At 47.4% G+C, this 24328-nt stretch overlaps 2 protein-coding genes across 12 annotated transcripts in view; one reads left to right on the top strand and one right to left on the bottom strand.

Moving 5' to 3' along the window:
- LRRC59 (leucine rich repeat containing 59) lies at positions 1-16758 on the top strand. Its single transcript, XM_055255823.2, has 7 exons — positions 1-348; positions 2576-2635; positions 4645-4803; positions 5041-5145; positions 9825-9897; positions 12690-12863; positions 14756-16758. Exons 1-7 carry the CDS (start codon positions 244-246, stop codon positions 15001-15003), a joined length of 924 nt encoding a protein of 307 aa, XP_055111798.1. The 5' UTR covers positions 1-243; the 3' UTR covers positions 15004-16758.
- The window catches only part of EME1 (essential meiotic structure-specific endonuclease 1), a 10593-nt gene continuing 593 nt past the window's right edge, over positions 14329-24328 (bottom strand). For 2 of the 11 annotated variants that reach the window (XM_063628271.1, XM_063628274.1), the window contains exons 2-10: positions 23724-23852; positions 21987-22788; positions 21777-21904; positions 19274-19360; positions 19060-19181; positions 18734-18851; positions 18390-18505; positions 17459-17648; positions 16513-17226 (exon numbers count right to left, since the gene is read on the bottom strand). In XM_063628271.1, the coding sequence (XP_063484341.1) occupies positions 17035-17226; positions 17459-17648; positions 18390-18505; positions 18734-18851; positions 19060-19181; positions 19274-19360; positions 21777-21904; positions 21987-22764 (1731 nt within the window). In that variant the 5' untranslated portion in view covers positions 22765-22788; positions 23724-23852 and the 3' untranslated portion in view covers positions 16513-17034. Of the gene's footprint in view, positions 15180-16512; positions 17649-18389; positions 18506-18733; positions 18891-19059; positions 19182-19273; positions 19361-21776; positions 21905-21986; positions 22789-23611; positions 23853-24328 lie in introns of those variants that run through there. The other 9 variants (XM_063628273.1, XM_063628272.1, XM_063628270.1 and 6 more) reach the window with 8 other exon arrangements.

Here is a 24328-nt window from a genome sequence, read left to right on the forward strand (position 1 = left end):
ATCTCAGTGGTCGCGGAAGGTGACGTGGACACGGAAGTGGTCGTCGTCGCGGCACCGGTGGGAGCTAGGCGCGGGGCTCGGACTGCGGCCGGCGGGCGGACAGGCGGAGGCGGTCTCGCATCGGCGGCGACGGAGGGCTCAGGCGTCGTCGTTTGGGTGGGGGGCCGCTGAACTGACAAGCGACATTTCAGCTCCTTTCACCCGCCGGAACCCATCAGCCGGGGCCTCTCAGCCGGCGTTACCATGACCAAGGCCGGTAGCAAGGGCGGGAACCTCCGCGACAAGCTGGACGGCAACGAACTGGACCTGAGCCTCAGCGACCTGAATGAGGTCCCGGTGAAGGAGCTGGTCAGTATCGTCCCGCGAGGCCTAGGCGCCCACCTTCGCCGGGCGCTGACCCCTACGTGGGCCACCTACTTTCCTCTTCTTTAAAAGCATCAGTTTCCTTTTCTTTAAAAAGAAGCGGGGTGGTGGGACTAAGTCTCCTAGGAGGCCGCATCCAGCCCAAGGTTCTTCCCGGGATGTACACGTGTCACTTTGGTGCAGTTCCAGAACATAGGGAAGATCTGCTTCTCTGGCCCTAGGTTTTTTACAGGCCAAGAAGCGAATCTGTCACCTTTGGGGGGCTTTTACAGCGCCCAGCTCCGTGCCCGACTCTGAGTAGGAGCACACGGAGCAGTTACTGGATGTATTCGAGAATGAATGAGGCTTGTTCCGGGGGAGTAGGCCTCCTGGTAGACCTGGGTGTGGCCCAGAACCTGGCTCTTCTAGGAAGCTGGCAATTCCAGCTGGCTGCCCGAGCCCTGAGGCAGCCTACCTCGAAGAAAGTAAAGTCTCCCCCCAGCTTGGCTGGTAAAGTCTTACCCCAGTTCCGCTGAAACTGGCGGGAGTCCCCTTCGCCCCTCTCTCCCCCAACCTTTCCCCTGTAAACTGAGGCTTACTGCTCCAGGGAGATTAGTAAGCATCTAGTTTTGTCAGCGTGGAGCTAGTTCCCACATCCCTCGTTTTCCCACTCTGTTCTCCCTCCCACCCCCGCCAACGCCCTACTAGACTCACTTTGGGTGACCCACACTTTGCTTTCTGCCGTTGATAAATTACATTTGCCTTGGGCGCTGGGCCCAGTCTTTATTCCACCGTGGACGGGTATTACGGTGATTAGAACCGGGTTCCCAGCCCCTCCCAGCTCCATTGCTTAATAGCTGAGTGCCCTTGGCAAGCTAGTTAGCCTTTATGCCTAGATCTCCTCATCTATACAATGGTGATAACAGTTTCTATCTCATACGCTTATTGCGAGGTTAAATACCATTGTAATGGAAAATGCTTGGAAGGAGCAAATACTGATACTTGTAGCTGTTACTGTGTTTTTCCCACTGTAGTATTTAAAACTTTTTTAGGTGGTCAGACTTCACTTTTACGACTCTGTGACAGAAAGTGCAGGTTGCCAGAGGATCCTTAACTGAATATATGCCTCCTTTTCTACCCCAGGAAGATAGATGGCCAGCCTTATTTCACCCTGCCCTAGGACTGCTCTCTGAAACCATATACTCCAGGCATCTGAACAGCCCAGCATTAACCTTAGGGAGGAAGTTTTGCTGAGCTTGTCCAGCCTGGACACCATGGGAAAATAGAGATGGGCTGTGAGAGCCTCTTTTTTTTTTTTTTTTTTTTTTTTTGATGATGGAGTTTCGCTGTTGTTGCCCAGGAGTGATCTCGGCTCACCGAAACCTCTGCCTCCCGGGTTCAAGCGATTGTCCTGCCTAAGCCTCCCGAGTAGCTGGGATTACAAGTGTGTGCCACCATGCCTGGCTAATTTTCCATTTTTAGTAGAGACAGGGTTTCTCCGTGTTGGTCAGGCTGGTCTCGGACTCCTGACTTCAGGTGATTGCCTGCCTCGGCCTCCCAAAGTGGTGGGATTATAGGCATGAGCCACCACACCCGGCAGGGCCTTGTTTTTTCACTCTGTCATTCACTCCACTACTTACTCTATCAGTCATGATTCAGGCAACATGTATGGATACTGAGCACCTGTTCTGAGGAAGGGCCTGAACTGGGGAATATGGAAATTGCAAAGCTTTATTAGACACTGTCCCTGCCCTGAAACGTAATAAGAGGGACGCTTGGTAATATTTATTTTTAAAGTGCTAGGAATAATGTCTAAGAATCTAAATTTTGCTTGCCTGCCTGCCTTCCTTCCTTCCTTTCTTTTCTTTTTTTGAGATGGGGTCTCACTGTGTTGCCCAGGCCGGCCTCAAACTCCTGGGCTCAAGTGATCCTCCTGTCTCAGCTTTCTGAGTAGCTGAGACTATGAGACTACAGGTGTGAGTCCCTGTGCCTCGCCTAAGGTTTCCCTTCTTGGAGGTTGTACAGCCACATCCCTTCTCTTTGCATTCTTCCTTAGATCATGGTTGTCTGGCTTATTTTTCCTCTTATTCCCAGGAACATTACTCTTTACTGCCATTTTAAAAAGGCCTTTCCTAATCATGGGAACATTCTCTGGAAAATGCTTCATTAACAGATGTCACTGAATTGTTTCAGGTGTTGGTCTGACAGGTTTTTCTCATCCTCTTTTACCTAGGCTGCCCTTCCAAAGGCCACCATCCTGGATCTGTCTTGTAATAAACTGACTACTCTACCGGTAAGATTGGCATGCAGCCATGACTCCTTCTGGTGCCTCAGATGCATCTCCTTCCTGTTTTGGGGGTTGAGGGGGGGTGGGAGGGTGTCATAAGGCATAATTTCAGGATAGGCCTACAGGCAGGCTATAGCTATATCTGAGCGTGTAGGGGAGGCACAGTGGAGTGGGGTGGTTAGTCCCAGTGGGAAAGGAATTGAGATGCAGGCCTCATTCCTCAGAACAGTGGTAAAGTCAGGCCACAGAAAACTAAACTCAACAGGATGCTTAGTAACTTACTGGGCTCATCTTTTTTCTACATTATTTTATTCCTCTGAAAAATAGTTTACCTCCCTACTGCATAGAGGATGCTAGAGACAATTTTGTAAGTTGCTCTGCATTCTTGTGCATCTTTTGATGGGGAGCAAGAAAGAATGTGATTTTATGGGCTACCTTATCATTATTCTCCTAAAGGACTTGAATTAGTTGAGGTTTGCTCAATTTGGTCAGCACATTCAATCTATGATCAAATCCTTTTTATTTTTCTTGCACAACGTCTGCTAGTTTTCCTTCCACTCCACCTGTGTAGACAGCGGATTCATTCAGCCCCTCAGCCTCTCCAACATAGCAGTGCTCTTGCACGGTCAGGCCTAAGTGTGCTGCTATTGCCACTTCCACCCATCACTCTAGCCGTGCCACTCCTTGCTGTACTCCAGGGTGACTTCCTATTTGGCCCTGGCTGTGGCTCAGGGGTCAAGTTCAGAAGTTGGCAATGTCCTCATTGGATCATTAGTCCACTCATCTCACAGTATTCTCCTAGGCCTTGCTCATTGTCCACAGTACCTTCTCACAGCTCATCAAAAACTGTTTCTAACATTCAAAAAGCATCTGAGATCCCACTTCTTCCAGGAAGTATTTTGTGTTGAATAAAAGAAGAATATGTTGGGAGCTGTGGTTCATGCCTATAATCCCAGTAACTCAGGAGGCTGAGGTGGGAGAATCACTTAGCCCAGCAGTTTGAGAGCAGCCTGGACAACATAGCAAGACCCCACCTCTAAAAAAATAAAAATAAAAGCAGGATAGCAATTCCTTGCAGCCGCACTCCTTCTGTACGCTTTGCTAGATGGTCATTCAGCCAAGTGCACTTTCTGATCTGAGCTTGTTCTGTTGTCTGTACTGACAACTTCCATTTCACTCTGCATTGCAGATCCACTGGCATTTCCAAGTCCCTAGAGAGCATGAATAGTGCCTCATTAGCTGAGGTTGTACCATCGCTTTCAGATGGGTGCTTAGCAAAGGCTTAATGTCAGGGGGATGTCTTGACCTGTGTTGAGAAAGAGCCAGGACTTGGGTAGGATGGACCCCAGCCCGTTCAGTTAGTTATTCACAGAATGTCCGTTGAGCACCTGTGTTAAGTACTGTGTTAGGCGCTGCAAATAACAAGAATCAGACTGACTATTCCAGGAGTGCCTGATCTTTTTAAGAAAATGAACGAGCAAGCTGTTTCGACAGATCCTATGAATGGTGAGCATAGGGTGCTGTGGAAGGACAGAATGGGTCCCACATCTCTCCAGGAGCAGTGCGGAGGGTGGGCTGGAGCAAGAACTGAGGATGAAGGAATAGTGTTTTGTGCCTACTTTGTGCTAAGCCCTTTTCCATGCACATCTTGGTAATTATCACCAGGAGTGGTAGATGTTCTTTGCATTTTCATTTGAGGAAGAACGGCTGCTAACGGTAGAGCCAGGATTTTTACAGGGGGTACCTCTGACTTGAGGGCTTCCAGACTGTTATACCAAAGTGTGTGAGCCCAAGGTTTAGATGAGGAGTATCCAATCTTGTGGCTTCCCTGGGCCACATTGGAAGAAGAAGAGTTGTCTTGGGCTACACATAAAATACACTGATGAGCTGAAAAAGGAAAAAAAAAATCTCGTAGTGTTTTAAGAAAGGTTACAAATTTGTATTGGGCCACATTTAAAGCTGTCGTGGCTCGTGGGTTGGACAAGCCTAGCTTAGGTTCTCTCTTTGGATCCTAGTCGGATTTCTGTGGCCTCACACACCTGGTGAAGCTAGACCTGAGTAAGAACAAGCTGCAGCAGTTGCCGGCAGACTTCGGCCGTCTGGTCAACCTCCAGCACCTGGATCTCCTCAACAACAGGCTGATCACCTTGCCTGTCAGCTTTGCTCAGCTCAAGGTAACAATTCGTGAACCAGTGTTTCATGGCCAGGTGTGGCAGAGAACTCAGGGACTCTGGAGCACGGCCCTGAGAAAGGCTGACAGAAATGCCCGCTTGTTGGTCCTGCCTCAGATGGTGCTCCCTATATGTGGAACACAGAGGGGCATTCTTCCTGCTCATTTTGTTTCCCCCTGAGGGACTATGTATGTGAACTCGGGCTTAACGAGCCTCTTTGCCCATTGCCTATCTCTTTAGAACCTGAAGTGGTTGGACCTGAAGGATAACCCCCTGGATCCTGTCCTGGCCAAGGTGGCAGGTGACTGCTTGGATGAGAAGCAGTGTAAGCAGTGTGCAAACAAGGTAAGCACCAAGCTCCCTCCCGGTGGCTCCTTACACACTCCCCTGGGATTTCTCCTCCTCCTGTTTTTCCCTCCTAGGGCACCTGGAGCTTTGTGTGGAGTTAAGCATTCAGGTCCGAGTGAAATATGTCCACTATGAGCCTGTCAAGCAGAGACCTTTGTTTCTGCATTTACTTTATTTTTTTGTTTTTTATTTGTTCTGAGACAGAGTTGCTCTGTTGCCCAGGTTGGAGTGCAGTGGCACAATCTCAGCCCACTGCAACCTCCGCCTCCTAGGTTCAAGCGATTCTCCTGCCTCAGCCTCCCACGTAGCTGAGATTACAGACGCCTGCTACCATGCCCAGCTAGTTTTTGTATTTTTTAGTGGAGATGGCATTTCGCCATGTTGGCCAGGCTGGTCTCAAACTCCCGACCTCAAATGATCCACCCACCTTGGCCTTCCAAAGTGCTGGGATTATAGGCGTGAGCCACTATGCCCGGCCTGCATTTACTTCACAAGTCGCAGAACAAGACTGCCTTCTCTACTGCAGTACTTCCTCTCTTAAGAAGCCAGGACCTTGCATGATGCAACATGAAACTGTGTGGACAGTTGTTTTAACAGTACCAGGGGGTTAGGGGCTGTGGCCTTTCTGAGGCACAGTCATAGGAATGTTGATAATAAAAGTGATGATAAAGGTGTTATAGCTATAAGTTTATAGCTGTAAGCAGGCACGTCCTGGGCAGACCGGGTATTTGATTACAGTTGAGTCATCTGACATAAGAGTGAGGAACTGAAAGCATGCAAGACAACCATTGTCTGTGGTCAGTAGCCTGGAAGGTGCCGTACCCTGCCTATTAAGAATAGCATTATACCTATCTCTTAATAACTCCAACTATAGTCACTTTTTCCCTCCAGCTTTGGAACAGATTGCTGCTGCTTCAGCTGAGCACCAGATGACTGACTTGGCTATGTTTAAGGTGCATGTTGAACAAAAAAGACTTAACTTTAAATACTAGAATTCATGGGTGAATGATGAGTCTCTGCTGTCTCAAGTAGAGAGTAAGAGAGTAAGATACTTCTTATCATTAGCTCAGGGCTTATATAATCTCGTCATCTGTATCATCTCTTATTACAAGAAATCAAGCACAAAGTTAACACAACCAAGTAGCTAAGACAAGAGTTTTCCCTTAGATGAGAACAGTATAAGTGATCAGTGAAATTCTCTTTTGAAAACTGGGTGCTGTAGGAGTGATGTCTGTTCTGCAAGCTGACAGTAGCTACCATCGATTACTCTTTCCTTGTCCTGGATGCTTTCCATGCACCATCTCACAATCCTCACAGCCCTGAGGAGTCGGCATTACTTTCATTTCTCTGACACAAGAAACCCTCAGCATATACACACCTTTCATTCATCCATCCATCCATTCATTCAGTAGGTAATATGTGGAATCATAGGAAATTGGTGATATTCCACAGTTTTTGACATACAAAAATAATTTTTATTGAATACAAAGGCCTTTTGTATTTGCATATGTCTTTCAGACAAATGCAACATAGTGGATGTGGTAACTAAAGCCATGGTCCCTGGCACAGCTGTCCTAGAGCCGCAGCACACCTTTAGGCTTTGTAGGGAAATGGCCTGGACCAGTCAGAATCAGGTCGTCTGTCTGCAGAAATTAGTTTAGGTCTTACTAGCTCTGAGCAGGTAAGACCTAAACCTGGTGGGTATATGGGTTAGTCTTAATCAGCTTGGTACATATTAAAGCAACTTTTAAAAATGATTTGTTCAATGTATTCATCAAGTGCTTACTGTATGCTATGAACTAGAGTAGCTAGACAAAAATTTACCCTCCAGGAGCTCACAGACTCCAGACTATGAGAATCCGTCCCATTTCTGCATTGCCTGTGTTTTCAGATAATTAATTTTTTTTTTTTTTTTAGCACGGGGTCTTGCTCTGTCACCCAAGCTGGAGGGCAGTGGCGCACTCTCAGTTCACTGCAACCTATGCCTCCCGGGTTCAAGCAGTTCTCCCACAAGTAGCTGGGATTACAGGGGCATGCCACCACGACTGGCTAATTTTTTTTTTTTTTTTTTTTTTTTGAGGCGGAGTCTTGCTCTGCCGCCCAGGCTGGAGTGCAGTGGCGCGATCTCGGCTCACTGCAAGCTCCGCCTCCCGGGTTCACGCCATTCTCCTGCCTCAGCCTCTCCGAGTAGCTGGGACTACAGGCGCCCGCCACCACGCCCGGCTGATTTTTTTATATTTTTAGTAGAGACAGGGTTTCACCGTGGTCTCGATCTCCTGACCTCGTGATCCGCCTGCCTCGGCCTCCCAAAGTGCTGGGATTACAAGCGTGAGCCACCGCGCCCGGCCACGACTGGCTAATTTTTGCATTTTTAGTAGAGATGGGGTTTCACCATGTTGGCCAGGCTGGTCTTGAACTCGTGACCTCAGGTGATCCACTCCCCTCACTCCTCTTCCTCAGCCAACACCCTGGACTCTTACTTTCCACACTCTCTCTGCATCATGGCAAAGGGACCCATGACTTCTCTACTACCTGAGTGCCCTGAGCCCTAACTCTGAGTCCAGACCTGATTTCTTTTCTTTTCTTTTTCTTTTTCTTTTTTTGAGACAGAGTCACGCTCTGTCGTCCAGGCTGGAGTGCAGTGGTGCAGTCTCAGCTCACTGCAACCTCCACCTCCCAGGTTCAAGAGATTCTCCTGCCTCAGCCTCCTGAGTAGCTGGGATTATAGGTGCACACCACCACGCCCGGCTAATTTTTGTATTTTTTAGCAGAGATGGAGTTTCACCATATCAGTCAGGGTGACCTTGAACTCCTGAACTCAAGTGATCTGCCCACCTTGGCCTCCCAAAGTGCTTGGGATTACAGGTGTGAGCCACCGCGCCTGGCCCAAACCAGGCTCTTGAAAGGAGATCCTTTTGCTGGTCTGCTCCTGAATACTTCTTATGATGGGTGTGTGCTTGTCTGGAGGTATGCGTGTCTGGAGTTTTCTAGAAATAATAATTACATATGAATATACATGTCTGTCTCATGCGCGTGCATATTCAAATGTAATTGTTAAGTGCAGTAGTAAAACAAGACCCTTTTGCTAATAGTTTGGGTTTTCTTCTTTTTTCTTACACGGTAAAGAAAATAAGCAGCAGTACTTAGCACATATAATGCCAGAGATTATACAAGGCAGCCAATACAAGTTATATTATTTATTCTTCACAACACTCCATAGAAGTATATCTTATCTCTGTTTTCTCGATCAGAAAATCGGCTCAGAAAGGTTAAGTCACTTGCCAAGGTTATACAATAAGGGGTAGTCAGGATTGCGTTGGGCTCCAAGCTTACACTCTGTCCCCTACAGCCAAAGAATACCAGCTTTAAAAAAATACGAACAAAAAAGGTCTTTACCTCCTCCACCCACCATAGCAAGAATCTTTGTGATTGTGTGGTTAGAGGTCATCCATGAGTGAGTTGACGTGGATCTGGGGAGCTCAGATTGCCGAGTATAAGTGTGCTGTGTGTAGGCTTCTCTCGGAGCTCTCTTCTGCATGTGGTGAAAGTGTGTGGGACAAGCTCTGCCCTAGGAATGCAGGGGACTGTGCTCAGGTCTTAGCTGTGCTGCTTTCTGGCCATCAGCAGTGGACAAATCACCCTATGAGTCTCGGTTTTCTTCTTTTGAAATGGGAATTAGCCATACCTCATGTATGTATTGAATGCCTGCAATTAGCTAAACTGTGCTAGCCACGCCCCTGTGGGATACCTACAGACCAGACAGCGGTTCCTGCCATTAAGGAATCTGCCATCTTATGACCAAGCCAGATAGGTAGCAAGTGGCTACAATGTCCTGTGTTGAATTCCACGGGAGTAGATGGAGGGGGACTTAAGGTAGCCACAGGAGGGGCAGTCAGGAAAGCATGTTGGAGGAAATGCTGTTCCCAAGTTGTTGCTGAGGGTCATATGGAATCATGCATGTGAGAGTGAGTGTAAATGGCAGAACTTTTTACAGATTCGAGTTGGCATTGTGTTTCACTTTTTTCTGACAGTTTTAATGACCTGGGCTCATAGCACTCTTCTCCAACTAAGGTTGGCACAGTAATTTTAGGATACAAAGATACAATTAACTCCATTAGTTTGGTGGTGGTGGTGGTGGTGGTTGTTTTGAGATAGGGTCTCAGTCTTCACCCAGGCTGGAGTGCCGTGGCATGACCACAGCTCACTGCAGCCTTAACCTTCTGGGTTCAAGTGATCCTCTCTCCTTGACCTCCTAAGTAGCTGAGACTACAGGCATGTGCCGCTGCGCCTGGCAAATTTTTTTCATTTTTCTGTAGAGACGGGGTTTCATTATGTTGCTGAGGCTTGTCTTGAACTCCTGGGCTCAAGCAGTCCTTCCACCTCGGCTTCCCAAAGTGTTGGAGTTACAGGCGTGAGCCACCACATTCAGCCTAACTCTTTTTTTTTTTTTTTTTTTTTTTTTTTTTGAGACGGAGTCTCGCTCTGTCGCCCAGGCTGGAGTGCAGTGGCGCGATCTCGGCTCACTGCAAGCTCCGCCTCCCGGGTTCACGCCATACTCTTATTAGTTCTACATTGCTACCATGATAATCTGGGAGCCTGAAAATAGTCTGTTTTTTGAGACTTCCCTGAGCAAACATGACCATGAAGAGCACTACTTTCCTCCTTTCCCTTTGCAGGTGTTACAGCACATGAAGGCCGTGCAGGCAGATCAGGAGCGGGAGAGGCAGCGGCGGCTGGAAGTAGAACGTGGTAGGTGGCTGTCCCTCTTGTAGTTATCTTTCAGATCCTCATCCCAGCCAGTGGATTCTCATGCTTCAGGAGCTGGGATCCAGTAGAATAGTCATGAAGAACAGTTAGTGGGCGGTGGGGGGACAGTATTGTGGTGGATGGTATCGTCTTTATCTGATGAATCTCTCTTCAGTACTGGCTTCTCTGCTGAGCTCTAGAGGCAGTCAACTGCTTATATTTCATCTCTGCTTGGAGGGTTAATAGGCATTCATATGAAATGTGGCTAAAACAGATTCCTGATGCCTCTTCAGTCCCTCCCAGTGTTCCCTGTAATAGGAAATCACTTTCCCTGTAGTTATTCAAGCCTGAAATAGGAAAGATGTTAATGACTCCTTTTTTTCTGTAATTCCCACATCCAATCTGTCAGCAAGTCCTATGTGGGACTGTTTCTCCAGCTCCAGTGCCATCTCTAACCAGCCACCATTCTGGGACCACCACAATGCCTTCCAGCACGTCTCCATGATACTCTCATCTCCTTAAACTCATTCTCTTCACAACAGTCTGGGAGATCTTTTTACAACATAAATAATTATGCCGCTACTTGCTTAAAACCCTCTAATGGCATCCCACTGAACTTAGAATGAAATCCAAAATCATTGACAAGGCCAGCAAAACCCACCTTGGCCCAAGCTTGCTTGCGTGCTCTCCACCGACCTTGTTGCACACACGAGTGAAACTGGGCCATTAACTTCAGCTTGAGTACACCAACTGCAGTCTCACTCAGGGGCTTTGCTGGGTTTCCTTTTCCCTTAGTCTCTTTAAGTGCTGGCTTCATAATCCCACATCTCTGCTCAAATGTTGCCTTAAGTTAACTGTAACCCTTTTAGAACCACTGGACTAGAGTAGCCATTCTACCTGTCACTCTGCCATACCCTCTGCTAGTTTTTTTTTTTTGTTTGTTTGTTTTTTTTGAGACAAGAGTCTCACTCTGTTGCCCAGACTGGAGTGCGGTGGCATGATCTTGGCTCACTGCAACCTCCGCCTCCTGGCTTCAAGCCATTCTCCTGCCTTAGCCTCCTAAGTAGCTGGGACTACAGGTGCCCCTCTGCTAGTTTCTTTAGGGCACAGATCACTGTCATCTTTACGTTCACCTGTTTACTTTCTCCTCTAGAAAGTAAATGATACAGGCACTGGAACGTGGCCTGTTTTCTCCATTGCTGCATCTCAAGTACTTAAAATAACCCCTGGCATGTAGTAGGTGCTCTGTTGACTGGCTGGCTGATTTCTGAGCCCCTCACTGGAGGAGTCCTGTGGTTCAAGAAGGGATGTGTACAGTACTGATTACAGGCAGTCCCTGAGAGCACCATGCCAAGTTACAGCCATCCGTTATTACGCATGGCCACTGTGGCAAGACATACCCGTGTTTACTCTGACCCCTGTTGCCTTCACCTCAGTGGCCCATGTTCCCTAGAGGCTGGGTGGAGTGTGTTCTTGGCATTCTGGTGCCCAGCTGGAACCTGGGGCTTGTTTCTACATGGAGAAGCAGTGGAAAGCTACAGTATTTACAGTAGTACTATTCAGCTACATTATGGCTAACGTAGGCTTTTAAGCCCTAAAAGGACATTTAACCATCATTTGTGGCATTCTGGCTTTGGAAAAGTGTATTTCAGACTTCCAGATAACTAATTTGGAAATGCATTTTTAGAACTCCATAATTTAGAGGTTGTAATTTGGAAGTTTGTAAACATGCTTGAACCATTGAGTAAATCTGAATGTGTTCCTGTGTGCAGTTCTCAGATTCATGAGTTCAAGTATTTGTTTTTTAAGACTAGTCAAATGCAGGCTGGTCCTAGTGCAGTGGTGTTTACAACTAATTCATCACAACCAGTTAGAGATTTCTTTCTTCCTTCTCCACTCCCACTGCTTCACTTGACTAGCCTTAAAAAAAAAAAAAAAAAAAAAAAAAAGTCAGTGCAGTAGTAAGAAGGTAGGTTCACTTTTTTAGAACAACATTGCCATTGTTACTTTTTTTCTTTTATTTTCTTTGAGGCATGGTCTCACTGTCACCCAGGCTGGAGTGCAGTGGCACGATCACGGTTCACTGCAACCTCCACCTCCTGAGCTCAATCGATCCTCCCACCTCAGCTTGCCAGATAGCTGGGACTACAGGCATGCACCAGCACACCCAGCTAATTTTTTTTTTGTTTTTTTATAGAGACAGTCTTGCTATGTTGCCCAGGCTGGTCTCGAACTCCTGGCCTCAAGTGATACTCCCAGCCTCACCTCCCAAAGTGCTAGGGTTATAGGCATGAGCTACTGCTCCTGGTGTCATTGTTTCTAACCCTAAACTTGAGTGCTCATTTTTTCTTCTCACTTGTCTCCCCATGCCACATTCATTTCTGAAGCTTGGGAAGATAGGAGTCCCATAGAAAACTGCCATGGTTTTTTCTCTTCATAGCTGAGTTCTAGAAGGCAATCAGTTGCTATGCCTTCTGAGTTACTACCTAATTCTAGAGGAGCACCACTTATCCCTCATGCCTTTCTTAGGTCTTCCTTGTTATTTTACCCTAATTTCTCTGCTACTTGAGGATAGGAACCTCATAATCAGAATCCATTCAGCAAACCCTGAGAGCAGCTGCTTTTGGGGAGGGCTACTTCCAGGAGCAGAAGGTTGGCTGTTTCCTTTGAATATTTCTTATGTGAACAATGGCACCAGGGTAAAGGTGGCAGAATCTGTACTTTAATCACTTGGGAAAGCAAACTGCTGGAGTGTTTGTGGGCGAGAAGTCAAATTTTGGTATGTTTTGTTGTAGAGGCAGAGAAGAAGCGTGAGGCTAAGCAGCGAGCTAAGGAAGCTCAGGAGCGGGAACTGCGGAAGCGGGAGAAGGCGGAAGAGAAGGAGCGCCGGAGAAAGGAGTATGATGCCCTCAAAGCAGCCAAGCGGGAGCAGGAGAAGAAACCTAAGAAGGAAGCAAATCAGGCCCCGAGTAAGTTTTCTGCCTGTTGTAAGATTCCAGCAGGGGTACAGTGGAGACACTTATGTTTCCAGGTGTAGACGACTGGGTGAGCAGGCCTGCAAACCTTAGATAAAGTAGACTCTAAAGCTTGGGAGTGGATGAGAAGGTTTGGTTACAGGGAATGGGGGACTCTCCTAGGGAGCTAGTGCCCAGCTTGTTTGTTTCTCCAGTGCCCACATACTTCTGTGCAGGTGTTTGGGTCAGATGTGTCTTGGAGCATTCCCAGAACAGAGTCTCACTTTTTTTAGAGGTGAGGTTCTAAAATCATTGAGATATGCAAAAATCACACACACAGTCAAGTTTACTTTTTTGTTTGTTTGTTTGTTTTGAGACAGAGTTTTACTCTTGTTGCCCAGGCTGGAGTGCAATGGCACGATCTCAGCTCACTGCAACCTCCGCCTCCTGGGTTCAAGAGATTCTCCTGCCTCAGCCTCCCGAGTAGCTGGGATTACAGGCATGTGCCATCACGCCTGGCTAATTTTGTATTTTTAGTAGCGATGGGGTTTCTCCATGTTGGTCAGGCTGTTCTCAAACTCCCGACCTCAGGTAATCCGCCTGCCTCGGCCTCCCCAAGTGCTGGGATTATAGGTATGAGCCACTGTGCCCAGCAAGTTTACTCTTAAAAGTGCCTTACAGTAAGGTTCTGTGGCTCAGGCCTTTAATCCCAGTGCTTTGGGAGGCTAAGGTGAGAAGAGATCACTTGAGCCCAGGAGTTTGAGACCAGCCTGAGCAACATAGAGAGACTCTGTCTCTACATAAATTAAAAAATTAGCTAAGTGTAGTGGCACACACCTGTGGTCCCAGCTACTTAGGAGGCTGAAGCAGGAGAATCATTCAAGACCAGCCTGGGCAACAGTGAGACGTCTCTCTGCTTGAACACTAGAGGAGTCATTTGGTCTGCATTCAGGGAGCCACACTGTATAGAAAACATTTTTGTGTTTTACCTGAATATGTCTGGTTGAATTTCATTAGTGACGTGGCTCCACATGCTGCAGAGGATCAGATACCCTCTGGGTGAAAAGGGACCCCTAAGGGAGAGGCAGGTGAGGGAAGGAGCTCTGTACAGAGTGTGGAGGCCTGTGGCCCTGCCCCTACTCACCCTTGTCTTGAACAGTACAGGGCCCCAGGCTTCCACCCTCCTGATCTCACTGGTTTTTTATTTCTTTGTTGAAAATGAAGATCATTCAGGGTAGTGATAAGGATTAAATGAGGAGGCAGGATCATGCAGTTCCTGGCATTGTGGATGCTCAGTCAAGTTTTTTAAAATTTTGTCTAAAAATCTCAAAACTAATTTTTTTCTAATTAAAAATGTAACATATGTTCATTGCAAAGAATTGAGAAAAGATACCTATCTATCTAGATACATATATCAGAAAATGGCAACCACCTGTACTCCCCCATTCCTAGCAATCATCACTGCTTACAATATGGTGTATTACCTTTTGGGCTTTCTTTTTATATACACATTATATCATAATAATGACAATAATGATAAATCCTGACCCTGTTTCCCCAAGTGGACAGTACTCTGTCCGCTTTGGATGCCTCCTGATAAGCCTCTCCCTCTGCGATCCCAAGAGGCGTGGATCACCATGTTACCAGGGAGAACTTAGGACCCTGAGGGCTGTGAGCTACATGAGACACGCAGAATGAGTCCCAGTTTCAAATCTATCCCCTTGAGATCCAAGGGAAAAGTTGTTTCTGTTTCGGTCTCTGGAGACATTTTTTCTCTTCGGGGCCTGGGGAGTTTTTGCTTGAGGAAGGAATGTAGGTAGATCTGCACAGAGGAGACTAGCAGAGATTGGTATAGAGCGGGTCTCCTCTGACTGAACTTGTTTTGTCTACTGTTACTGTTCCTCCAGAATCTAAGTCTGGCTCCCGTCCCCGCAAGCCACCACCCCGGAAGCACACTCGTTCCTGGGCTGTGCTGAAGCTGCTGCTGCTGCTGCTGCTATTTGGTGTGGTGGGAGGGCTGGTTGCTTGTCGGGTGACAGAGCTGCAGCAGCAGCCCCTCTGCACCAGCGTGAACACCATCTATGACAATGCGGTCCAGGGTCTACGCCGCCATGAGATCCTCCAGTGGGTCCTCCAGACCGACTCTCAGCAGTGAGCTTGTCCCCAGCACCTGCTGCCTCCCAGCCTTGGAGTTTGGATTCCTATGGAATTGGGTTCTGCTGGACACAACCTCTTTGTAGCATCAGACCTACCTGCCATCATCAAATGGCTGCAGATTGGTACATGAGACCTCCTCTTTGTAGGACTTCTTCATTCCTTAGTCAGGGTTCCCTGGTGGAATGAGAAATGGGAGGTGGTGGGGGGGCGTGGGGGGCAGTTACCTGCATGCCTAAAGGAGTAGGCTTGGGGGTGGGGAGAGAGAAAGCATAGCCTTTTCTAGTTGTTATACAAAGCTGTGTAAAGGCAAGGCTCGTTTCTACTAAATGGTCAGCTGTCACTACATTTATACTTTTGTATGCCACAAACCCTTTCTTTCATTCCTCCCTGGGAATCAGGGTAGATCAGGAGGAAGTTTTTGGGGACTAGAACACCACACTCAGTAAATCCAGTCTAAACTGGGAGGTAGGGGTATTCCTGTTATCTTCAGGACCTCAGAGATGTAAGCATTTTAGCAGCCACACAAAATCTCTGGCTATGAAAGGGACTTCATGACCATCCAGTCCAATATAACACTTGCCGACGGAGAAACTGAGGTCTTCCATGACTTGCCTGGTCTCGCAGCTAGTTTGAGGCAAAACTGGATTCCCACTCTGGTATTCTTTCTTCCCTTTACATCATTTTCCCTCATTTATAATGTCCTGAGAGACTAGAACTCACACCAGAATTGATTATTCCTCAGGCAAAGCATAGACTCTTTCATGGTAGACAGATTTCATGACTCAGAGATAGAACTCTTGCTATCATCCGGTCATGGGCAGCTCCTGTGGAGTACTGCCCAACTTATGTGGCTTCCATAAAATGGCAACAGTCCAGGCTCCTTGCCTCAATTTTAGAGCATTAACTCCCTAATTGCCAGTAAGCAAGGAGGTGGATCTCTGCAAACCTACTCTGTCTATGACAGCTGTAGTTGTACTTGGTGTGACTAAATACCTCAAAGGCAACCTGCTTTTGCAGGTTTTGAAGTGTCAGCTTCATAAGACACTGAGGTTTAGAATTGTTTGATTCTAGACCATAACTGAAGGGAATAAATGGAAACAGGAAATGAAGGGAAACAAGTAGCATCATGGAGCTGAAAAGTGGTGCATCACCCAATGGCTAGCACAAACAAGGATCGCACTGTCCATTCTCTTGTCTGCTAGATTAAGCATTTTCTTGCCTCTTTTGCTTCATCTTTTCACAACAGCTGGATAGAAGGATCAGAAATGACTGTGTGTGTCATGGTGCTCATTCACTGCAAACTCCCAGTTGCAAGCTCCTTGGCTCCCCCGGAGGGAACAAGAATCTCATAGTTCAGAGACAGAGAGGGCCTTTTAGCCCTAATGACCTTTTGGATGGGACTGCCACTGATGACTGTCCTGATATTGGAAGAAAGGACTTTGTTAATCTTCTCCCCCATAGCTCTGCTGTGTAGGTCTACACCTTACTCAGAATCACTACACATTCCTTTAGTCTTCCTCCAAGCTCCAGAGCCATTGGTACAAATGCTTTATTGAAACTAAATACATAATACACACAATGAGATGAAGACAATATAGAAGTCCGCAGAGTCATCATAATCCCGTTCCTTGGCCGGTTGAGGCAGCTCAGTGGCTGAGCCCAGTCAAGCCAACCCGCAGCTTCACTCACGACTTCAAGATTTGATGCTAATTCTTTTGGATTTCTACAGTTATTAAATAAGTGTCTGAGTGGACTGTCTTTGTGCCTTTGTGTTTTGAGGGCTGGCTGGGTAGGAGTGGGGGTGGTTTGTCATTGCAGTGAATTTTTGCCAGGAGAGGAACATTAAATGCCAAAGGGTAGGTGGCAGTATTTCAGTCTCTGCCCCAGCTGACAGGCAGAGAGACCTTCACAAATAAGACCCAAGAAAGACTGGGCCTCACCTAGGCTTGTGTTCCAGGAGGTGCTGCCAGTCTCTTCATTGCAGTCGGGCTCTGAGGTTGGGGAGGTGGAAGTTTCCAGCTTTTCATCCTCATCCCTGAGGGCTAGAATCAGCACTATCTAAAGAGAGATGTGGCTGTAAAGTGGTCATCTGAAGGTAGATACGCCTGGATAGCTCTGGTCCAACGCGGCGAGAAGTGGATGTCACACCTTCCCCACGGCGCACTTGTATGTCTGCAAGCAAATTCTGGCGTTCTTGCTCCGAAAAACACTGCCGATAAGCCTGGAAGTGGCAGATGACCTCTTAATATGGTACCATCCATGGTGATCCCTTCTCCATGAGTGTGGAGGGTGCTGCGCTTGGCTTGGGGCATGAGAACCTGTCTTCCCTCCCTGGGTCAGCATTATCAACACTGATCTTAGCGGACCTGCACTGCTGACCTGTGAGGCCTTTGTGGGCCCTCAACAGTTGTCCATGGAAATCTGGGGGACCACTGAGCCCTGGAGCGGCATACCTGTACCAGGAGCTGTGGGGAGGGATAGGCATTCACAACTGCACTGGCCATTTCCAGGCTGACTCGGTTCAGCTGCTGAATCTGTCTCCTCCAGACTAGTGCGAGTCCCCTGCCAGCACGGTCTACCTTCACCCCTCCAGCCCAGTCACTCTCCACACAGAAGGAGAAGGTAGTTTCATCTCGGAGCTTCCTGCAACAGCATAGATGGAGAGCTGTAAGTTGCTCATTACTCTTCTACACCTGTTCCCCTCAAGTGGGAACTGAAAAACCCCCCCAATGACCTTGGAAGAGGTGGGCGCCATGTTACATCTGGCCTTTTTGGGCCTTTGACAATTTGAGTGCTCACTTTGTTCCCAGGTATAGGGCCAGTTGCTGATTCATTTAAAAACTACATCTAGTCCCTTTTAGTAGAAGGTACCAGATTCTTTGGATATTTGGCAATCTGGAATCTATTTCTGGTTCTTCTAACTGCTAGGAGCTTAGACAAGTCAATCTCTTCAGGCCTCAGTCCCCTCAAGTATAAAATAAGGGACTTGGACTGGATTCTCTCTGAGGTCATTTACTTATTTTAAATTCTGACAATAAACACTCCTTGAACTAAGTAGGCTAAAAATTTGCTTTCCTCGTGCTTATTACATTGTGATCTGACCTGTAATTAATCCTGGTAACTTGGCCTATGGTAACCTGGCCTATGATATCAGCCTGCAGAACACATACTTACATATAGGCGAAAGGAGAATATTTGAAAAGGGGCTAGGCTTGAGGACTCTTCCCAAGAATCCCCGGTGTGAGGTCAGCTCCTTCTGCCTCAAGCTTGAGAGACAATGGGCTGACTGCAGAGATGAGGGGAAAGGGACATTTGCTTTGACTGCAAGAGCCATGGTAAAGGACATGGCCCAGCGTGGAGGCTGGACTTGCTGGGGTTACTCACTTGAAGGGCGCCTCAGCCACAGCCTTTGTGAATGCGCATGTGAAGTCGGCCACCTCTTTCCAGCTCTGCATAATTTGAGCCTGGGCTTCTGTGTGTAGCTGCAGATCCACCAATGCCTAGAAACCCAAAAGCAACGATGGACTGGAAAGGTAGGGAGAGACTAGCTGCAAGTCACTGTCCACTAAAGCCACACCCCAGCCCCTTGGCTCCCTGTTTGGCACCTTCTCTCTTAGTCATTGCCAAGGCAGAAAGCAGTATGCAGCAGGCATTTTATTCTCTATCAATAGCAAGTCTCAGGTGACCAGTGAGTACCCAGCCCGATTCAGGCAACAGGACGTTCTTACCTCTTCAGCGTCTACCCTGGATATCATGGACCCTATGCTGGCCTCTGGTCGTCTCTGCCGCTTCTCCTTGGTCTGTTTATTTGCTCCCTGTTTCCCTCTTCTTGGAGGATTCTGAGCACTGGTGCAGGGGAGGAAATCAAAGAACAGCAGCTCCAGGCTGAAGTCAGGCAGAAGATACGGAAGAAGACGGGACCAGAGCATCCCCCCGGACTTTAGTTAGAGATGGACTACCTTGCAGAGTGACCTACATCTGCGATGAATAAACGCACCCCTCTTGGCCCAAGAGCTGCCCCTTTTAACATGAAATCACCATGGCAAATCCAAACCTGAAGCATTTCTCCTGATCCACAATCACCAGTGACAGAGCTTTCCCTGCTGTCCTTGCTGTGATGTCAGTTACAAAGCCCTGAAGCATTTCCTTCCCTTTCATAGTGCTGTCCAGGCTTCCCTGCATGAAGGGGCAGAAACTGCATTAATACTTGCTTCCTAGTAAGAGTCAGCCCTCTGTTCCATGTCCTCCCACCCTCTGGCTCTGCCCACCTGCTTTCTGTTGTCGATCATGGACACAAATGCCTCTGCCCGGAGCAACACCAGTACTGTTGGCTCCTCCACCCAGTCCTCTCCGTCCTGCCAAAATACCCGGAATACAGCACAGGGAGGGAGGTCAGCAGGTATTGAGCACCTGTGAGAGTGGCCCAGGTCTTCTGGGTGAATGAACTAACTCCCACCCCTTATGCATTATCTTTTCTGGAATGAAGTCACTGTGGCAAGAAACAGTGTCACTGTCCCTCCCAGCCCTCAATCATTCAGTCTTGGTGCCCTGCATCTCAGAGACAGTGAATAAGAGGAACATAGCGGCCAGGCGTGGTGACTCATGCCTGTAATCCCAGCACTTTGGGAGGCCGAGGTGGGCGGATCACAAGGTCAGGAGATCGAGACATCCTGGCCAACACGGTAAAACCCCGTCTCTACTAAAAATACAAAAATTAGCTGGGTGTGGCGGCGCGTGCCTGTAATCCCAGCTACTCGGGAGGCTGAGGCAGGAGAATTGCTTGAAACCAGGAGGCAGAGGTTGCAGTGAGCCGAGATCATGCCACTGCACTCCAACCTGGCAACAGGGCTAGACTCCGTCTCAAAAAAAAAAAAGAAAGGAACAGCCAGGCACGGTGGCTCACACCTGTAATCCCAATCCCAGCACTTTGGGAGGCCTAGGCGGGCAGATCACCTGAGGTCAGGAGTTCAAGACCAGCCTGGCCAACATGGTGAAACCCTGTCTCTACTAAAAATACAAAAATGTAGCTGGGCGTGGTGGTGCACACCTGTAATCCCAGCTACTTGGGAGGCTGAGGCAGGAGAATCACTTGAACCCAGAAGGCAGAAGCTGCAGTGAGCCGAGACCATGCCATTGCATTCTAGCCTGGGCAGCAGGGTGAAACTCTGTCTCAAAAAAAAAAAAAGAAAGGAGAAAGGAACATAGCAAGTTGAAAGGGGCTGGAGCCAATTTGTTCTGTACATTTTGAATACGGGAATGGAGGGAAGGTAAACTCTTCCAAAGGATTTCATACAAGTAAATGACTCTGGCTTTGAAGGTAGATGCTGTGAGCTAAGTGGTCCTTACAAACACATAGGTTTTTTGGTGACAAAGACAAGAATCACAAGGGAAACTTCAGTCTATGAGAGCACCTCCTGTTTATCACAGGTAGGGCATAATCAAAGTCAAGGATGCCTCAAGGCCAACAATCCTCTAGCAGTACAGTATTATGGAGTAATTGGGGAACAGGACTTTGATAGAAAGTTTTCTGATTGGGTCCCTATAAGCAAAGCAAGACCTGTATTACAGCAAAGTAGAGGGTGGGGGACCTCTGGGTTCTCATTCCCGTTGTGATCCTCAACAAGGCTTTTAACTTTTTTGAGCCCCAGTTTCCCCACCTGTGATGTGGGGAGAAGTCCTACCCTATAGGATGACTGATGGAAACAGGAGAATGTGGGAGTGCCTTGAGAGGGTAAGCTGCTCTATGAATATAAAGGCTTGCTAATACCCCCAGAGTAAAAACTGTGGGGAACTGTCCTGTGTTACTGAGAAAGTTATCAGATCCAAAAAAGAAATCAAAGAGAGGAAAAAAAAAATCTTTTTTCTTTTTTTATACAAGATGCTTCTAGTGAGATAAAAAAGAATCTTAGTACCAGGCAAGGTGGCTCACACCTGTAATCGCGGCATTTTGAAAGGCCGAGGCAGGTGGATTGCTTGAGCTCAGGAGTTCAAGACCAGCCTGGGCAACATGGCAAAACCCCATCTCTACCAAAAATACAAGCTCCACTCTGCGATCTCTACAAAAAACACAGGGCCCACATGTCTTCTGGCTCCCAGCTGGGTGTCACCAGCACGGAACCCGAGGAGAGGACTAGTGGGAAGGAGAAAAGTGAAGTCAGGGTATTTTTCCCTTGGCTCCCTCCCAGTGGGGTCACCTAGGGTTTGCTGTCCCCCTCTATGGCAGCTCATAGCTTCGCTCAAGGTGGTCCTCTCTCCATTTCTCTCTCCTGGATTCTGTTAACCACTCCTTCCCCTCATCCTTTCAGGCATAGGGATGGTAACAGCTATGCCAATGGTTCTCAACCGGGGGTGATTTTTCCCCACAAATGACATCTGGCAGTGTCTGCAAACATTTTTTACTGTCATGGCTGAGAGGTGTACATTAGTAGATAGTGGCCAGGAATGCTGCTAAACATTTTGCATATCACAGGACAGCCCCCAAAACAAAGAATTCTCCAATCTAAAATGTCAACAATACTGAGGTCGAAAAACCATAAGTTGTGCTGTTATTACTGTGAGGTACCATGCTGTCACTGGTAGTTTCCTCATACCCTGCCCATGCCTTGGCAAACAGTCCCTTTATTCAATTTTCTTTTAATTACCCTGAGTTGAATGTGCCATCTGTCTTCCTGCTGGGGCCCTGACTGATAAGTATCCTTTAAAATAAAAGCATATTTATCCTGTAATTTTAAGGGGAGGAGGGGGAGGAAATGTCAGCCAGAAAACCCCTACCTCAGAGGGCCCAGCCCTTCTCCTCCAAGTGACACTGCAAGGCACGGCCTGCGCCTCAATCACACAGCGGCACTCCATGGACTGCAGTGCTCCTAGAAGCTGGCCCCCACCTTCCATCTGTAAAAGCACTGCAACAGATGGAAAAGGGACTGTCAGTGGGTGGTCCAGAAAGCAGATAACTCAGCATAAGACAAAGACACATGTGAGGACCTGGATCCAGCACCACAGTGATGTGTTTTAAGCATTCCTCTGGCCTCTGGGCTTTCATCCTGGTAACCAGTGCTGCATTCTTTCTTTCCTGTCTTCTCAGGGTGCTTTCCTTCTGCCTTGCTTGTCTCTGCTGCTGGCATCCCTGTGAGCCTCTTCCCTGGACCTTCTGACCCCGCTTGGTTTTCTTCTGGGGTGGGAGGATGTCAGAATTTGTTTTGGTTACTGCCAAGCTGCTGCTCTGGCCAGGGCAGGTAGACAGGTAGGCTGGAAGCTGACGGCATGGATTTAACATCAGGTCCTTGTTATCTGCTGCACTCCTCTCTGGGGTATCATGGAGGGGAACTTCAGGGATCTTTGGAAAGGGCTGCTTTTTCCAGTCACATGATGCACCTTCATTATTTTGATGATCCGAAACACTTTTAATTGGGGAGCTAGAGTCCTCAGGGCTCAGTTGCTTGTGGGTCAGAAACTTACATGTGAGCCTTTGAGCCAGAGGAATAAATTCTTCTTCATCTTCACTTCCACTGCTTAGCAACCTGACTGGCTGTGTTTGTGTGACAGTTTCAGCTGTGTCTGGGACAGGTGGTGAAAGTAACCCTGGTGTTGGAGGACAGGAGGCTTCAGAATCTGAGATGTCAACCACTACAATCTTCTCTTCCGTTTCAGGCTGTCTCCTCTTTGTTGAAGATGGTTCCTTCTTCAGAAAGGCAAATGTTGGCAACTCCTCAGAGTCACTATCACCAGAATCCAGTGAGGGTGATGACTTCTTTAGAGCCATCAGTATGTGCTATCAAATAATTCCCTAAAAGGAAAAGAGACATATGACACAGACTGGAGCATTCAATTCAGTCCACTAGCTGTGTTCCATAGCCAGGCTTTATGACATAAATATAAGATATAGGGAATACAGAAACAGAGAAATATGACATGGCCCCAACACATTCAATCTGGAACTCTAACTCCTGGTAATCTAACAGGAATCCTCCTCAAATTCTTTCCAGGTCAAGCTAAAGTATAAACAAAGTAGAGTTACCATTACAAAATTTTAATGGGGGGAGGTGGTAACAAGATTTAACACCTCTAACCCCTTGTTGATCTTCACATTTGAAATGGAGATGTCAAAAGTTATTCTTTTTTTTTTGAGATGGAGTCTCACTCTGGCACCCGGGTTGGAGTGCAGTGGCACAATCTTGGCCCACTGCAACCTCACTCCCAGATTCAAACGATTCTCCTGCCTCAGCCTAGTTGGGATTACAGGCACTGTAGCTGGGATTACAGGCACCCACCACAACACCTGGCTAATTTTTGTATTTTTAGTAGAGACGGGTTTTCATCATATTAGCCAGGCTAGTCTTGAACTCCTGACCTCAAGTGATCCGCCCGCCTTGGCCTCCCAAAGTGCTGAGATTACAGGCGTGAACCACCGCACTTGGCCAAAAACTGTTCTTTTTAAAAATTGAGATACAGGCTGGGCATGGTAGCTCATGCCTATAATCCCAGCACTTTGGGAGGCCAAAGGAGAAGGATCACTTGAGCCCAGGAGTTCGAGAACAGCCTGGGCAACATAGTGAGAACTCGTCTCTACAAAAAAATACAAAAAATTAGTTGGGTATGGTGGCTCACACCTGTAGTCCCTGCTCAGGTCCTTGTTATCTGCTGCACTCCTCTCTGGGGTATCATGGAGGGGAACTTCAGGGATCTTTGGAAAGGGCTGCTTTTTCCAGTCACATGATGCACCTTCATTATTTTGATGATCTGAAACACTCAGGAGGCTGAGGTGGGAGGATTGCTTGAGCCGGGGAGGTCAAGGCTGCAGTGAGCTGTGATTGTACCACTGCACTCCAGCCCAGGTGACAGAGTGAGACCCTGCTTCAAAAGAAAAATAAATAAAATAAAAATAGAGATATAATTTGCACAGCATAATATCCTTTTAAAAGTGTACGTTCAGTAGATTTTAGTATATTCACAATGTTGTGCAACCATCATCACTGTTTTTATCACCTCATAAAGAATTCCTGCAGCCATTAAGCAGTCACTGTCCATTCCCTCCCGCTCCCCAGCTCCTGGCAACCATAAATCTGTCTCTATGCATTTGCCTATTCTGGATATTTCATATAAGTGGAATCATACACTATGTGGCCTACTGTGACTGACTTTTTTCACTCAGCATGTTTTCAAGGTTTATCTATGATATAGCCTGTATCAGTAGTTAATTGCTTTTCATGACTGAATAATATTCCATTGTATGGATATGCTACATTTTGTTTATCCATTCATCACTTGGACATTTAATTTGTTTCCTTTTTTTGGCTATTATGAATAATGCTGCTATGAACACTGAT

Source organism: Symphalangus syndactylus, chromosome 20, assembly GCF_028878055.3.
Source record: "Symphalangus syndactylus isolate Jambi chromosome 20, NHGRI_mSymSyn1-v2.1_pri, whole genome shotgun sequence".
NCBI lineage: Eukaryota > Metazoa > Chordata > Mammalia > Primates > Hylobatidae > Symphalangus > Symphalangus syndactylus.

What these genes read in the sequence shown, in the direction of transcription:
- LRRC59 (XM_055255823.2), top strand. Translation starts at nt 244, where the DNA reads ATGACCAAGGCCGGTAGCAAGGGCGGGAACCTCCGCGACAAGCTGGAC. An exon ending in GCGGCTGGAAGTAGAACGTG is followed by an intron (nt 9,898 to 12,689) that starts GTAGGTGGCTGT and finishes GTTTTGTTGTAG; the next exon opens with AGGCAGAGAAGAAGCGTGAG. An exon ending in GGAAGCAAATCAGGCCCCGA is followed by an intron (nt 12,864 to 14,755) that starts GTAAGTTTTCTG and finishes CTGTTCCTCCAG; the next exon opens with AATCTAAGTCTGGCTCCCGT.